Source organism: Pistacia vera, unplaced genomic scaffold (assembly GCF_008641045.1).
Source record: "Pistacia vera cultivar Batoury unplaced genomic scaffold, PisVer_v2 Contig18, whole genome shotgun sequence".
Classification (NCBI taxonomy): Eukaryota; Viridiplantae; Streptophyta; class Magnoliopsida; order Sapindales; family Anacardiaceae; genus Pistacia; species Pistacia vera.
Genome location: NW_022195898.1, coordinates 335,944 through 353,385, shown reverse-complemented (window position 1 = coordinate 353,385; position 17,442 = coordinate 335,944). Strand labels below are relative to the sequence as shown.

Genomic DNA, 17,442 nt, shown 5'->3' with positions numbered 1-17,442 from the left:
ACTTGCCAGATTTTTAATAGGCTGGTTTTGACTGATTTAAAAACCCCCCAAAACCAGTGTAGTGTATTTTTAAGGGGTTTATAAAACACCCCAAATTGGGGTGTTTTGAATGGTTTAAAATTTTTGTCCCAAAAAAACCCATTTCCACTCCCTTTGCTGCACACAAATTTGTCGTTGCTGTTCAGTTCTGTCTAGCACACAAATCTCTCAAATCTGTCGCTGCTGTTCACTTCTCTCTAGCACACAAATCTCTTGCTGTTGCACACGAAGTGAGTAAATGGTTTTAATTTGCTGCACACAACTCGTTTGGGTTTGTATTAGATTCTCCTCACTTTCAGCAAATTAGGCGTCAACGAAGAGAATAATTACACGAGACAAGGTGATTTCCCATATGAGTTCTTGCTTCTTTTATGGATTTGTCAAAGTATTTGCATTATTGATCATTCGTCACTTTTGCTTTAAACTCTTGAATGTGATTGTCATGATTGGATTTTGATGCCTGTTCATGAGTTGATTCTTTATTTTACTAGCTTTTCTTTGATGCATTATGTTGGAATATGTAATCTCACTAGCTCCTGAGATAATAAGAGGAGATGGTCATGGTAGTGTTGTTGATTGGTGGATGTTTGATATTTTCTTGTATGAATTACTGCTTGGTAGGACTCCATTTAAAGGTAGTAGAAACCATCTAAATATAAAAATTTTTCACTTATATAGTGTAAGCTCAAAATGTTTGAGAAGAATTTTGATATATATTTTATACTTGTTGTAATGTCGATTTGCTTCAGCTGAGTCAGTAGTTTGAGCAAAGAGTTTCATCTTGGGAGTAGTTGATATTGTATATGGCCAGTTTCCACTCGAACGATCGAACATTGATCTCCAGTAACCCTGCAAATTTGTTTATTGTCAAGATCACAACACTATATGCAAATGACAGAGATGAACTTGTTCTAAGAACTGTACAGTTGCTCTGAATGCCATACTCCATAGATTACTTAAAACTGATGAAAGTCTTTTAGTGAATTATGAATGTTGAATTGAGAGGATTAGTGGAGAGCTGGTGGCAACCCAAATTTAGAAAGAGGTTCGTTTACAAGTAAGGAGCGAGAAACTAAAAGCTCTGAATTCACCTTCCATTTTTATGTGACTTTGCTTTGATATTTGAATGTAATAGCTTTGCTAGCGTGGGTCAGTTTTCTTGTCTTTAATTAGGTGCGGTAAGAGGCTTGAGTGATGATATGACACGTAAATCGTCACTAAATCATGCTTTCATGATACATGGTTCTTATTTTCACTTGAAACATACTTTTCTTATAAATAAACAGACCAAAAATTGAAGCTACTTTTCTTGTGATTTTGTCTTTCACCACAGTGGTCCTTAAATGGTGAGACTACTCTTCAGCCCTTTTCATACGTTTGTTTTTGTGTAATCACTCTTTGTCTAAAATCTGATTGACCCAGTTTTTATTCTCTCACACTTTATCTGCAAATTAGCTTTTGAAAAAGAATTGACACAAGACAAAGTCGTAGTAAAGTTTTTGCAATGGTGTAAAAACTGTGTGATGCCTCTGGCCATTGAGATTTAGCTAACGGCCAGATCTGTGGCCGTTAACGGCCAGGTCTGGTCCAGACCTGGCCGATAATGGCCAGGGATCTGGCCGTTAACGGCCAGATCCCTCGATTTGGCCGGAAATGGCCAGAATAGATCTGGCCATTTCCTATTCTGGCCATTTCCGGCCAGATCTGGCCCGATATGGCCGTTTTCGGCCATCAATATGGCCAAAAACGGCCATATCGAAGCCTCCCGGAGCCTCCCACAGAATTTCCAGTGTTTTTAGGGACTCCGGCAATTTTCCGACGGTGGTCCGTGGTGGTTGACCCGCTGTCGGCGGTGGTGGCTGGGTGGCTGTGGTGGTGGTGGCTTGGTGGCAGTGGTGGTCTGTAAATTATTTTAAATATAAGGGCATTATTGTCCAAAATTTTAATTAAACAAGGGTAAAATTGAAATAGGATATTAATGTAAATTTGTTTTAAAGTAGGGGTATTATTGTCCAAAATTTTTATTAATAAGGGATAAAATTGTAACAAAAAAAGATAACCCTGGTAATCTCAGAAAACCTAAGAAAATGGAGGTAATCAGATTACCTCTTATATTACCAATAGTAACCACTATTGGTATTTGAAGATTACTGGTATCTTATATTACTTGACAACCAAACGTGGTAATCAAGTAATATAAGATGACATTACCCCAGTAATGTCACTTAACCCCGAACCAAACTGACCCTATAGGCATTTATGTAAATTTATCATTTAAAAAAACTGTCAGAACCGTTAAAAAATAAACTTCCAAGCACAGATTGGGTGTTTTAAAAACCGCTACTAAAAACCCCTCACTACGATGATTTACCCTCGTAATCGTTACCCTCAAACTCCCAAGCAGACTCTAAAGAGTCCCAATTGACCGTTAGACCACCCAATGGTGGTTTCTCCATCCTTTTAAGGTTATTAGTTCTCTGAATTTTTTTTTTTTTTTAAATCTAATTTAATTAGTCAACAAGTTCGTTCAAATGATTTACGATGTCAGTAGTTATTCATAAAGATATTATTTATTCTATAATTGATTTATTTACCCTGAATGAAAGGCAAAAAAATAGTGAAATAGACAAGGAAAAAACATATCTCACAGAATAGGACATGCACTTGAAAATGGAATATGGAAATGCCATGATAATAAGTGGCACATAATGAAGCCCCCACCATGAAGCATGCACTGTCATTGAAAATCAATTTGTGAATTGTGATGAAGAAAGCAAAGAGCTAAACCATGGTTGAAACTTCTGACAAGGAAAAGCTAACACATCACCAGCTGATGGGAACTGATCCTAAAGTTCTATTCATTTCAAGACTCCATATCTATCAAAGCTACAACGATTACTGGTCCTCAATTGTTTAATGTTTCCGAAAAACAATGTTGAGGATTATTTTCAAACTCCTTAAATCTTACATACAGACATGAAAGAGAAGACAAAACTCAGAAGTGTTTCACATGTATATAGACCCCACCATTACGTTTGGTCACTTGCATTCTGCTTCATTAAATTTTGATAGATTGTGTTGACATGTTTTCTAAAACAGACAAACACACGTTTTCCTTGTTCTTAGAAACAGACAAATACTTTCAAGAGATATAAACTGCTTTTATTTAACTAAAGAGTTTTTGTTACCTTGTTTTGAAAAAGTGAGACTCAATTTTGAATGATCTTTGTTTATTTTTAGTTCAGAAATGGTTCTGGATGATGACTAAAAGAGGAAGTAATTCCTGGAAAGGGGAACTGTTGTGGCTGCAGCGCAAGTAAGAACCTCATCGTTTGCTTTCACTGTGTATGTCTCTGGGTCTACTGAGATATTTGGGAGGGAGTCGTTGAGCTTCATGTCCAACTTTGTGAGTTTTCTAACGTTGCCCACGGCTTCCACTCTCTTGTTCAGTCCATATGAGGTTTTTACTCCACAATCTAAAGCAGCCTGCTTGTGACAAAAGAAAGCTGTTTAAATGTCATTCAGGGGTTGAGAGAAAGAGAGAAGGATAAAGAAAGAGATAAGAGATCAGACCTTGCTGACAAAGGCTATGGAGTTGGCACTTGGAGCCTTGCCAAATGCTCCGAACATTGGCCTTGACAAAACCTGCAACAAATCATGTCTTAAATGCGTCAGAAACCAGTGGTCTAAGCATGTTGGATGACTAGGCTTTTGCTTTAAACCATTTTGAACTCGCCAAGGTGAGCAACCAGTAGTCTTAGTCTTTTGATTATATAAATATAGCAATAGTATCAGCATATACCGGCTCAGGTGTGGGAATGCTTGCATTTGGATCGCCCATGTTAGCCCAGGCAATTACACCACCTTTGATCACCATTTCAGGTTTTGCCCCAAAGAAAGATGGCTTCCATAGAACAAGATCAGCCAACTTTCCTACCTGCAGAAGTATGATTAATCACAATGAGAATACATTGTCTTAGAATAATATTATAGAATACAATGGCTGATGTTTGATGGATTACCCCAGAACATAAGGTTCCAATTATAGATTAGATAAATAAATCATGTGATGCTAAATTGAATGACAGAATTGTGTATCAATCTAATGTATATTAGCATGCATACCTTTCTAATTAAACCTTGTACTGTAGTTATCACCCACAGAATTTTAATGTGAATCCAATACTAAGTTTACAGTAGTTACTTACCCAAAAAAAAGATTTTTTTACAATAGTTCAAAACAATTAATTTCTTATACATAAGACAGACCAAGTTACAGCATAAATGAGTTCATAGAGGTTAGAACTTGCGTACCTCGACAGAACCAACAAATTGAGAAAACCCATTAGCTATTGCTGGATTGATAGTGTACTTTGCTATGTATCTTTTGATCCTAAGATTGTCATTGTCGGATGCACTAGGACCAATTGGTCCTCTCTGTGATTTCATCTTGTGGGCAGTTTGCCAAGTTCTACATATCACCTGGTAACAGGTAGCAGTTCAATTCTAAGATTTGGATAGTTGAAATGCCTTGGTCGTTACAGGCCTTTAACAGATAAGTTACATGCTACACGGATTTAATGCTGAAAGAACATAAATAATGCAGAATCAGGAGTTTCAGAGCAAGAAAGTATATTGATCTCTCTCTTTGAAACACGTATTACATATTACTGAGTGTTCCAACAGTGTCTCGGTCCTACTCAGTGACATTCCTTACGTAGTCTATATCTATATGTATGCTGTTTCAAATGCTATAAATATGTATCTTTGTACACAAATGTTTTCTTTATGACCTTAATTCAACGCATATTTGAATAACTTGAATGCTTCTAATATAGTCCAAATCATAACTTTCTTCTAACTGGTGGTCTTTTTCCATAAGATATAAGCTTCTAAAGTCACTTGCAATTATCAATACAAGTCACTTAAAATGGAAACAATCAAAACTATTTACCAATCATGTGGAGAAAGACTGTATGCCAAACAAACAGTTTAAGGGGAAAAAAGCAATAAAGAACCTCTCCGATTCGACCCATAGCCTGCGAATCAGAAGATATAATGCTAATTGCACCCATATCATGCAATATGTCTTCCGCAGCGATCGTTTCAGCTCTTATCCTTGACTCAGCAAAAGCTACATCTTCTGGAATGTCCTTGTCCAGGTGATGGCAAACCATCTGCAATAATTCAAAGAAAATTGAGAATAACAAATTCTTTAAACCTTTTTGTCATTATTGCCGTTGTCTTCTCATACCAGCATGTCAAGATGTTCATCGATAGTATTAGATGTAAAAGGCCGTGTTGGGTTTGTTGATGAAGGCAAGACATTTTTCTCACCACAAACTTTGATAATATCTGGAGCATGACCACCACCTGCACCTTCACTGTGCAAAAAGATACAAAAAAGTAACTTCAAAACTGATACGATCACCTGCAGTCAAACTCAATCCACAGCCAACAAGCAATAATTCTCACACAAGAAACCAACACACAGTCAATCCACAACCAACATAACGCAATAAACAGAATATGCAATCTCAACACTATTTGTATTAATCAGATAATAGAAAGATAAATGGGAAACAGATAAAAATGGAATGAACTGGAACTGTAACCATAAGTCCTGGCGTTCGAGGAGCCAGAAACCTCCACTGTTTTATCAATCAAATAAGCTGAATACTGCTGCTAGACTCTACCTGTTTATATACTATCCCCTTTTCCACAATTGCCCTAACTCACACAAATCATATTCTCCTAACAGACTCCTACCCATGACACCTGTGAATTGTGGACCCTTCCCCTTAACAACCTTCTTAATGTCTATTACGCCCCTTAAGGGTGTACACTTTATGCACTGCCGGCTTATCAATACCCCCCCTGAGGAAACTGTATTTTAATCACGTCAAATGGTTCCCAGGTGGCTTCAAACTCAGGTAAATTCTGCCATTTGATGAGAACCTCCTTAGACCCATCTAACAGAGTACGCACAGAGAGAACAGCATCTGGCTAGACCAATAATTCCAAGTCTTCAGAGAGTTATTCCGGAAGGGGCTGGATGGGCACCAATTGATGTAAGCTCTTCTTGAGCTGAGAAACAGTGTAGGGACCATAGAAACGCAGACTGAGTTTTTCATTCAATTTCCGGGCAAAGGACTTAAACCTGTAGGGCTGTAGCTTCAGAAAAACTGAATCACTAGGCTGGAAGCACTCGTCTCGCCGATGCAGGTCAGCATTGTGCTTCATGTGAGCTTGAGCCACAGCTAAATTATCCTGAAGCTCCATTAACATGGCATTTCTCTCAGTCATTTGGAAATTGATATCTTCCACGGCTGAAGGGCAGTCTATGAATTTTAAAAGGGTGGGGGGGTCTCGTCCATAGAGGGCCTTAAATGGAGTCATTCGAATGGAGCCGTGATAGGTTGTGTTATACCAATATTCTGCCTAAGTAAGCCACATAGGCCACTGCCGTGGCTGAGAACTGCAGAAACAATGGACATATGCCTCGAGGCACCTATTGACCACCTCTGTTTGCCCATCTGTCTGTGGATGGTAAGCCGAACTAAATTTCAGAACAGTGCCGGCAGCCAACAACTCCTGCCAAAATTGACACATAAAAAGTTTGTCTCTGTCAGAAACAATGGAATTAGGAAAACCGTGGAGCCTGACTACTTCTTTAACAAATATGGCAGCCACATCCGTTGCATGGTAGGGGTGTCTGAGACTAAAAAAATGGTTGTACTTGGTAAAGCGGTCAACGACTACAAAAATGGTATCCACTCCTTTCGAACGTGGTAGTCCCCCTATAAAGTCCATAAAGAGATCCTTAAAAACCTGATTTGGAATGGGCAGGGGCTGGAGGAGTCCGGCTGGTTTTAATGACGACTGTTTATTTAGTTGACAGGTAGTGCAAGCCTTAATATAGCGTTGTACATCTCCCCGAATGCCCTCCCAATAAACTATCGAAAAGACTCTCTTGTATGTTCTGAAGAACCCCGAGTGGCCTCCACTAGGACTCTGATGAAACTCAGCCAGTAATGTGGAGACAAATCTGGACCCTTTTAGAATAACCAACTTGTCCTTATAGAATAGGCAGCCCCTGCGGAGATGGTAGTTAGGTCGACTAGAAGAATCAAGGAGAAGGTCCTGTATGATTTCCCCGAGTTTCGGATCTGTTTGGGCCTCCGATGCCATGTCCTCATACTCCGAAAACTGTACCACCGATAGGGCAGTAAGGTTGGCCAATTCAGTCCTGTCTACCCATCTTTGAAAGAGCGTCTGCTACTCGGTTGGAAGCCCCTGGATAGTACTGAATTTCAAGGGTAAAACCCATCAGCTTGGAAATCCATTTGTGTTCCTCCGGGGTTTTTGATCTTTGGTCCGTTAAAAATTGGAGGTTGCGCTGATCAGTCTTAATTATGAATTTTCTGCCAAGCAAATAGTGACCTCACTTCTTGACCGCAAAGACAATGGCCATCAATTCTCGCTCGTAAATTGATTTCAGCTTGGCGGTAGAGGAGAATGCCTTACTGAGGAAGGCTATAGGTTGAGACTGCTGTACTAACACAGCCCCAAGACATCTTCCGGATGCTTCTGTCTGAATTTCAAATGGAAGTGTGAAATCTGGAACTGCTAAAACTGGAACAGTAATCATGGCTTTTTTGAGCCGATCAAAAGCCACTTGCTCCGAATCATTCCAAGTGAAGGAGTCTTTTTTCAGTAGCTGAGTGAGGGGATGTGCGATTGAACCATACCCTTTTACGAATCTCCGGTAATAACCTGTCAGCCCAAGAAATCCTCTCAATCCTTTCACATTCACAGGTCACGCCTCAATCTTTTTCGGATCTGCCTCTACTCCCTTTTCTGAAACCATGTGACCCAAATACTCCAGCTTAGATTGGCCAAACGAGCATTTTTTCTTGTTAACAACCAGCTTGTGTTCCTACAAAATCTGAAAGGTTAGTTGTAAATGTTGGATGTGTGTGGAGATGCAGAGGCTGTACACAAGGATGTCATCAAAGAAGACCAAGATGAATTTACGGAGGATAGGCCTAAATACTGAGTTCATTAAAGCTTGAAATGTTGAGGGCGCATTCGTGAGTCCGAAAAGCATCACAAGGAACTCCTAATGCCCCTCATGAGTGCAAAAGGCTGTCTTGGGAACATCAACCTCTCGCACCCTAATTTGATGGTATCCTGACCTTAAATCCAATTTTGTGAAAATCGTTGCCCCAACCAATTCATCAAGTAACTCTTCAATGGTCGGTATTGGGAATTTATCGGGTATTGTGATGTTGTTTAATGTCCGATAATCCACACAAAATCGCCAACTCCCATCCTTCTTTTTGACTAATAGGACAGGACTAGCGTATGGGCTAACACTAGGCTGTATAATCCCGACAGTCAACATTTCCCCAACCAGCCTCTCGATTTCATTCTTCTAAAAATACCGGTATTTGTAAGGCCGGATATTGGGTGGTTTGGAATCTGGTTGAAGTTCTATGGCATGGTCATGGGCCCTATGGGGTGGTAATTGAGGATTTTGGTCAAATAGATAGGGGTAACTATCTATCACCTCTAATATTCCAGGGTCAGTTTCCTCCTGCATTGGCTCTTCCTTCAGCCCTATGGCTCCAAACTCCATTACGTAGCCAGTTCCTGTAGCATGCAAAGACCTGACCATAGTTTTCAGTGAGACCTCAGTCTTTACCAGTAGAGGATCCCCTAGCAGTTTTACCCTTTTTCCTTCCCAGTCAAATTCCATCGTTAGACTCTTTCAATTGGCACTCACATCCCCCAAACTACTCAACCACGTAATTCCCAACACAATGTCTGCACCTCCTAATTCAAACGGAAAAAACTCCTGTTGGATCTCAATCCCCTGGAGCTTCAGCCTCACTGCTTTACAAATTCCTTCTCCCCGAATGGTACATCCATCCCCAACCATAACTCCAAAAGGTCTCCCCTTATCCACCTTCAGCCCTAGCTTCTGTACAACTTCATGGGAAACAAAATTGTGGGAAGCCCCACTATCCACCAACACCACCACACTTTCATTCCCAATCTACCCTTTTAACTTCAGATTTTTTCCCGAAGAAATACCCACATGGAGTTCATCAAAAGAGCTAAGGATTTACCTTCACCGTTGGCTTCCTCATCAGTTTCTGTCTCAACTTCTGGTGGGTTTGTATCTTCGTCATCCAGGAGTAGTAGGACTTGCAGAGATCTATTTTTACACCTGTGGTTTGGCCCAAATTTCTCGTCGCAACGGTAACACAACCCTCGCTCTCGCTTGTACTGTATTTTGGCATCGAAAAGTCGTCGGAAGTTGTCATTCAGTTTGACTGACCCCACAGACTCAGTCGTTTTCTCTCTTCGCTCAGATCCTTTGTTGAAGTTTGACGAAAACGAAAGGGGATCTGGGGGCTTTGCGCTGGAGTTCCACCAGTTAGTGCGCGTGACTTCCGAGTTTGGGCTGACCCGTGAATAGGGCTCCCCTCGACCCATTTGATTTTTAATTGGCCTGGGTCTTTGTTTTTCAAGCACCCAATTCCTTTCCTCAACCCTGTGGGCTTGATCCATCAGCCCAAATAATGAAGTGGGCTGAGACAAACGTAACTCTGTTTTTATTTCTTCCTTTAACCCATTCGCAAAGATTCCCTTTAACAGATCTTCACCCAGATCCTTCAATGGCGCAGCGTTGGCTTCAAACTGTTCCCTATACTCTGTGACTGTCCCGTCTTGCTTCAGGGCTACTAAAGCCTCATATGCAGATCCCTTAAATGATGGCCGAAAACGATCAATCAATGCTGTTTTGAATGCTTCCCATGATTGAAATGGTGCTTTGGATTCAACCCATTGATACCAGCTCAGAGCTCTCCCCTCCATGCAAACTGTTGCTGCTTCCACCATTTCCGTCTCTTGATAACGGTTGATGGTGAAGCAACAATCTGCTCTGAAGGACCATCCAAACGGATCCTCGCCATTAAAGACTGGCCACTCCAGCTTGCGTGTGTTCTTTTTATCCTCTTTCCCACTGTATTCCCGATCTGGTTCCTTATCTCTTCTGGTGTTCTAGTTCTCTGCCGATGAAGAGGATTTCTCTCTTTCTTGGTCTTTTCTTCCTTTTCTTTCTTCTCTCATGCACATTAATTCCCTCATTTATGTCAAATATTCCTTCACACTACCCATGTCAATCTTCAAGGTTCCTATGTCTTCCTTTACTGTATTCATCTCCTTCTCTACGTTATCCATCCTATTCTCCATTTTTGATTTTACCATTCCCCACTCTGGCTCTGATACCAATTGATACGATCACCTACAGTCAGACTCAATCCACAACCAACCAGCAATAATTCTCACACAAGAAACCAACACACAGTCAATCCACAACCAATATAACGCAATAAACAGAATATGCAACTCAACACTATTTGTATTAATCTGATAATAGAAAGATAAATGGGAAACAGATAAAAATGGAATGAACTGGAACTGTAACCATAAGTCCTGGCGTTTCGAGGAGCCAGGAACCTCCACTGTTTTATCAATCAAATAAGCTGAATACTACTGCTTCTCTTACCTGTTTATATACTATCCCCTTTTCCACAATTGCCCTAACTCACACAAATCATATTCTCCTAACAGACTCCTGCCCATGCCACCTGTGAATTGTGGACCCTTCCCCTTAACGACCTTCTTAATGTCTATTACGCCCCTTAAGGGTGTACACTTTATGCACTGCCGGCTTATAAAAAACAAACCATAAAAGTTACATAGATTTCATAGTTTCTCCCCCAATTTATCCTTTGTTTACTCTTAATGAAGAAAAAGAAAAAAGAAAGAGATCAACAAAATTATAGAAAAATAATAGCATTAGTGCAATGGATTTCAATGACTCCATTTTTTGAGGAGGCATGCAAATTACTATTAGCAATTAAAATAAAATTATGATTAAATAGCACCAGAAAAATCCAACTGTAATATATCTGTTCATAATCATGATTTATATCATAAATATCCTGACATGTTCTATTTTAGAAGTTCAATTTAGAATGAATTAATCTTAAATTGTTAATCAATTGAACCGTTAATATGGAAAATTCGCCAAATAATTAAGAAAATACACGAAAGAAATAAAATAACTGAAATTAAGTCAAAAAAGAAAGTTATGGCATTGAAACTTAAAATTTGACCATATATCTTAAATGACCAACCTATATCATCCTCATAACAAAGTCAAATATACTTGTTCTCAATCAGATGTTGTACATCAACGATTTACCCTATTCACAAGTAATACAATTTAAAGATACATGGGAAAACTATTAAAACTTATTGCCTCATCTTATTGACAGCGAAAGAACCTAAAGCATAAAAAAGGATGCATATTATCATACAATCAACTGGGTCAAGATGCATTATTGTAGCCTTTCTGATGCCAATACCAAGATGTGTTTCAACAATGGAAAACTAGTAAAATTTGGCTATTTCATCTCTACATGCAAAGTCTCATTTACAATGCATCTTGAAATAACGAAACTTTGCTTTTGTAATAGCATTTAATGGTCCAATTATGAATTAGATTTCCGGGAAGATTGAAAAACATATAGCAAAAGTGAGAGCATTTGTGTGTTGTGGTGGACAGCAACATGCAACTTCTACCTGTGGTAAGTATGAATAGTCCTCCCTTTAAATGCAGCAATTGTGTGTTCCACAAATCCAGATTCATTCAATGTGTCAGTATGGATATTAACCTGCACAATTACCAGGTAAAAACAGACTGTTTTAAATGTAAACTCATAAACTGTTCAAGTATATAATTTAAGAGGATTCAGGTTAGAGGTAAACCTGAATGTCATATCCTTCAGCAACAGCCAAACAATTGTCTATTGCTGCAGGAGTAGTTCCCCAGTCCTCATGCAGCTTCAACCCCATGGCTCCAGCCCTAATTATTTCATGTAGCTCATTGGGTTTGGCACTGTTTCCCTGAAGGAAACAAATGATATTGAATAATGAAGCAGAAGGAGCAATGGAAGGACTAATAAAGTTCAAAGATGAAGGCTTTAAGCCATCCAGACTTTTATCTTTGGGATAAATCATCTGGTCATATCAGATAATGACAAGATGAGATATCTGCCTTGAACCGTCTTGAAGAATTAAATAGGAAATAAGTACAAAAACACATAAGCATACCTTTCCGGTGAAGCCAAAATTTAGAGGCAAGTCATCAGTTGATTGCAGCATTAACTTCATATTTGATGGAGCTGGTGTACAAGTAGTTGCACGTGTCCCATCAGCAGGTCCAGTTCCACCTCCCACTAACGTTGTAATGCCTACATATATTTAAAGGTTTGGGTGAAAATCTCATCAAAAACTTTTGTAAATGGGTTGGTTTATAAGTTTCTGTTTCCACAGTCAACTGTTGCTAAAAATCTTAATTCAGATGCATCACATCCATATTCTCATTACACCCATATTGACTTTGATCAAACCAATTCAACGAAACAGGCTCATTACCAGTGCAACACTCAGAAGGATAATCATTATCATATCCAAATATATGTGTTTCCATGAAGCCATACTTGATGGTTGTAACCATTCTTTCACATCAATCATGAATTTGATATGTTCTTTACATTATCCAGGTGGATATTATTGTAAACTTTATAACATCCAAGGTGAGATCTCCATTCTTCTCCCCACTCTCACCATTGGAGAAAGAAAAAACATGAAAATCAACTACCAAATAAATTCACAAATATCTTCAAAAGTAAGGATACAAGTATAACATATTCCAACTTTATCCACATTTTACACGAACACAATGTCTAAATATTGGACACTATGTTTCTCACCACTTGAAATTGCCTCATATGCCAGTTGAGGGCATATGAAGTGCACGTGACAATCTATGGCCCCTGCAGTTACTATAAATCCTTCTCCAGTTATAACCTCAGTGTTAGCCTGAGAAAAATGAGCAGGTTTTAGTATGTGCCGGTGACAGCTAGCAAATTACAACTTTATTATTGCTTCTAAATTCTCACTTTTGTGATGGAACTTACCCCAATTATCATATTAGGATGTACATCGTTCATGATATCTGGATTGCCAGCTTTCCCAAGAGTGATGATAAGACCATCTTTAATACCAATATCTGCCTTAACAATTCCGCTATAATCAATGATCACAGCGTTTGTTATTACAGTATCCAGAGAGTCAGCTGGTGGATGCGTGCATGACTGGCCCATGCCTTCTCTTATGACTTTTCCGCCTCCAAATACACATTCTTCACCATAAACAGCAAAATCTCTTTCAATTTCAGCGTACAAGTCTGTATCTCCAAGCTGAATTTTGTCACCAGTGGTGGGGCCATACATGTTAGCATAAGCTTCCCGAGTAATAACAGTGGTGAAAGAAGGACCTTCTCCAGTTGTACCTTCACTGCCGAATCAGTGCTGAGTTAAGGCAACTTTGTTGAACCAGTTATTCTATTGAATGGGATTCTTAATCAATAATCCTGTTAATAACTTGAATAAAAGTAAAACAAGCAGCAAAAAATTGCTTGGAAGAAATGCTAAACCTAGCATTTGGCTCTTCTTGGTTCCCAAATCCTCTAACGCTTACAGCTTCCATTGCTTCTGTGAATTTGGCACCAACATGACCATCAACAATTCCACTTCCACCTGTGATCACTTGATTACCTCCAATACTGACAAGTTTGACCATTTTACTTTCCCCCGGCTGACAAAGTAAAAGATGTTCCAGTAAAGAACTTAAAATGCACAGAAAACATTGATATAAAGCACTGATATGTCTCAGCTCATGAATATAAGGGAATCGTAAATATTCCATAAATGATAGAGAAATTAGGGGTCAGCTCTCTCCTAACACAGACTACCATTACTCTCTATTTCATAAAATCTAAGAAGTTCCCTAGAAGATTTTGACAAAATAAACCCACCAAAAACGTTAATATTATCTTAAACTCCCATTGAAGCTTGTCTCAGGAATTTTCAGCATAATCTCTTTAGTGGCTCTCCTAATTATTTTGTGCTGATTAAAAACTGTGTCCTAATTACAAAGATTGAGTTCTACACAATGATACAAGAAGCCAAAATTATTCAGCCTGTAAAGGTATCACCAAGGCATGCTCATTTGATAAGAATTATTTTCAAAAGATAAAGGTAAGCAATTCCTTAATTGTGTGAAATCAATAAAATAGATCATTATAGATGTCAGAAATAATTAAGGCAAGAGATTCAACCTCAAATCGTGTAGCTGTTCCTGCTGGTATGTTCAAGCGCATGCCATATGCTTTCCTTCGATCAAAAATCATGCAGGGGTTGACCTCAATGAAGTGATAATGGCTACCAACCTGCGCGAAAGCTAATCGATCAATAAGTAGACAAAAAATTTAATTCCCAGTCAACTTGTTAATGCAAACAGGTCAGTTAAAAGAGGATGCATCTTGACACATTACTACTTAAAATAACAAAGTTTACATGACAAAAATACCAATAAAGATACCAGCTGGTGTGCTGGTAATTTCTGGAATAGATCCTTGCCCTGAAATATTTTTAAATTATTTTTGCCAACACCATCCTAGTGATTCAATATAAAACATCTGAAATATTTATTTTGGCCAAATTATCATCAATGTAATGTAGAAGTTTCGTCTTTGAAAATCTCAAGTCAAATAATAAGTAAAAAGTTGACTCGCAGCCAAACATTGTACGTAAAATTAGCCTTAGTTGGATGACACACCAAGGAAAGAGTATATAAATATGAAATAGGAACGAAAGGCAAGGACCTGAATGCCTGTCTCCAGTATTAACAAATTTGAGGATTACTGCTTTCCTTCCATGATTAAGTGTAATTGATCCATCTCTAGAGATAACTCTCCCAGGAATTTTGCCATCCTCTATTTCTAGAAATTTGTCTAGAGCTGGCACTGCAAAATTAATGCTCTTCCATCACTGTTCATGAGTCTGTCAGACTCTTACATGTAGAGCAAATAATACATATTTCTAGGAAAACTTCATCACATAGGAACATGAGCAGGAATGAAAACGTTCAATTCTATTATGAATATGGAAGGCTGTTTCCATAAATTTTTCAAAGAATTATTCTGTCCTGGCTCATCAGGAATCTCAATCTTTTAAGTCCAACTATCCAAACATTTTCCAGATCAATGGTCAAATTTCCACAAGTCTCTTTGGGAATTAACTTAGTGTCTAGAACTTAGGATGTAAATGCCATAGCTGCCCACAAATTTGTTAAAGGGAAAGAAAACAAAAATGTATATACAGTGTTTGCCAGTCATCATGAGAAACTTTTTTATTTTTGGCTTTTCTTTTTAAAAGATCTTTTTTAGGATATGAACTGTACAAATAACAACTCTTAGGTTTAAAGGCAAGCAGAAAAATTTCCTTGAAGCTAAAATTATTGTGATGAAATAAAGAATTTGAAAGGGTACCCGAAGAGAGCTTACACCAGATGTCCTTATGGAATTAACCAAATTTACAAACTAAGCCAAGTCCTAACCTGGAAGGAAAGAACCATGCAAAGCTAGCTCTAGTTCCCATTTTCACTTGCAATTGGGTCATTTATAGTGATCAACTTTGTCCCATCAGGAAATGTTCCTTCAACCTGCGATCAGACTTCCTTACTTCAGCAAAACAGAAGCCACAATTTTTAAAGGAGTTCAACATTCATTTACTCAACCATACTGCTAGGTTCAAAATGAAACTTCAATACTAGCATATAAAATACTCAAACTTAATACCTGGACAGTATCCAAAGGATGCAGAACGGCTGGAAGAACTGGTCTCCTGTTAAAGAAAAAAAGAACAGCTAAATTACACTTAAAATAAAATTAAACAAACAATAACAAGAGAGACATAACTCACATAATACCTCCCTAAAAGTTGCTTTCCAACATCCATAAGTTCTGCCACACTTTTATTGCCATCACGAACAAACTCCAGAATCTATAATCCATTTTTTTAACAAAATCAAAAAGTGAATCAACAGCCAAAAAGAAACTGTTGGAAGTTCAGGCTAGAAAATATTACCTAGAAAATCAATTTTGTTTGTTTCAGGCTCACATTAGAATTAATGTATATAGAAAAGTTATCTTAAGCTTATAATAATGAAATTGGCGGGAGAAAATAAGTACCTGAGTGGCAATGAGAGCAACAGCTTCAGTGTAATTAAGTCTCAAGCCACGAGGAAGTCGTTTCTGTGAAAGGTAATCTGCGCCGTGGAGTCCTAGTTTCTCCACTTTTCTCGGAGTTAATTTCATTTCTTAGTTTTCAACGAACCTATTAACAAAAATATCAAAAAAACAATAATTTTCCACACAGGACTTGCGATCACAAGAAGAAGAAAAGACTGTATTATGAAAAATTCGATTAATGAATAAAGAAATTGTACCTCGTGGTTACCTTACAAATGAAACTTAGGCGATTGAGACTCCACCTGCTGCTCTATTGACGCCGACCGGTGAGAGAAACAGAGCTTACTCTAGCTGCCGTTTGGAGCAGAGCCCAGTTGGAGACTTCCAGATGGGGGCCATTATTTTTTTCTTAAATTTGTTCTGTGACGTGGCAAACTTCAAAGACTGTAGGAATTAAATCTGGAAGGGGTATTTATGTAATTCAACAATTTAGCTTATTTGTTAAGCTGTTAATAGTTTTAGTTAGCTACTTAATTAGTTAGTAAGTAATTAGTGAGCTAAAGCTTAACAATTTTATATATTAAGTCATTTGTAAATAAATGAAAATGAAATGCACGAGCATTATTCAGAAATAATTTTTATTTTCTTTGTTTGTTCATGGTATCAGAGTAGGAAAGAAATTCTGGTTTCTCTGAATCTTCTTTAAGCTTTTGAAGTTTTGTTTTACTGATTGATTATTACTCAACATGATAAGAGAGTCAAGTAATATTGGAGCTAGAGAATCACCAGCAAATTCTAATGAAAGTTTTGTTTTGAAAGAAATGGAGTCGAATAATGGAGAGAATTCCATGATGCTGCAAAATTTGGACCATCCAAGCATGCAACTGGTGAATTTCCTACTTACAGGTAACGAAAACTATCTAGCATGGAGTAGACCAGTTTTAATTGCACTAGGTGCAAAACAGAAGTTAGGATTTATTAATGGAAATTCAACAAGTTTAGCTTATTTGTTACGCTGTTAAGAGTTAGTTTTAGTTAGCTGGATTAGTTACTTAATTAGTTAGTCAGTAATTGGTGAGCTAAAGCTTAACAATTTTGTATATAAAGTCATTTGTAAATAAATGAAATGCGTGAGCATTATTCAGAAATAATTTTTCTTTTCTCTGTTTGTTCATGGTATCAGAGCAGGAAAGAAATTCTGGTTTCTTCTGAATCTTCTTTGAGCT

The 17,442-nt window shown here is 38.1% G+C and overlaps 1 protein-coding gene across 1 annotated transcript; it reads right to left on the bottom strand.

The window, feature by feature from the left end:
• Positions 1-3,068: 3,068 nt before the first annotated feature.
• LOC116126432 (urease) lies at positions 3,069-16,609 on the bottom strand. The gene is given in 20 exon segments (XM_031412122.1): positions 3,069-3,525; positions 3,613-3,684; positions 3,842-3,976; positions 4,354-4,521; positions 5,058-5,216; positions 5,294-5,423; positions 11,701-11,792; positions 11,887-12,024; positions 12,232-12,371; positions 12,894-13,002; positions 13,101-13,479; positions 13,619-13,779; positions 14,303-14,424; positions 14,849-14,989; positions 15,583-15,615; positions 15,618-15,687; positions 15,824-15,869; positions 15,955-16,028; positions 16,217-16,361; positions 16,474-16,609. Coding segments are annotated over 19 exon segments (2,517 nt in total). The 5' UTR covers positions 16,343-16,361; positions 16,474-16,609; the 3' UTR covers positions 3,069-3,303.
• Between the last annotated feature and the right edge of the window lie 833 nt (positions 16,610-17,442).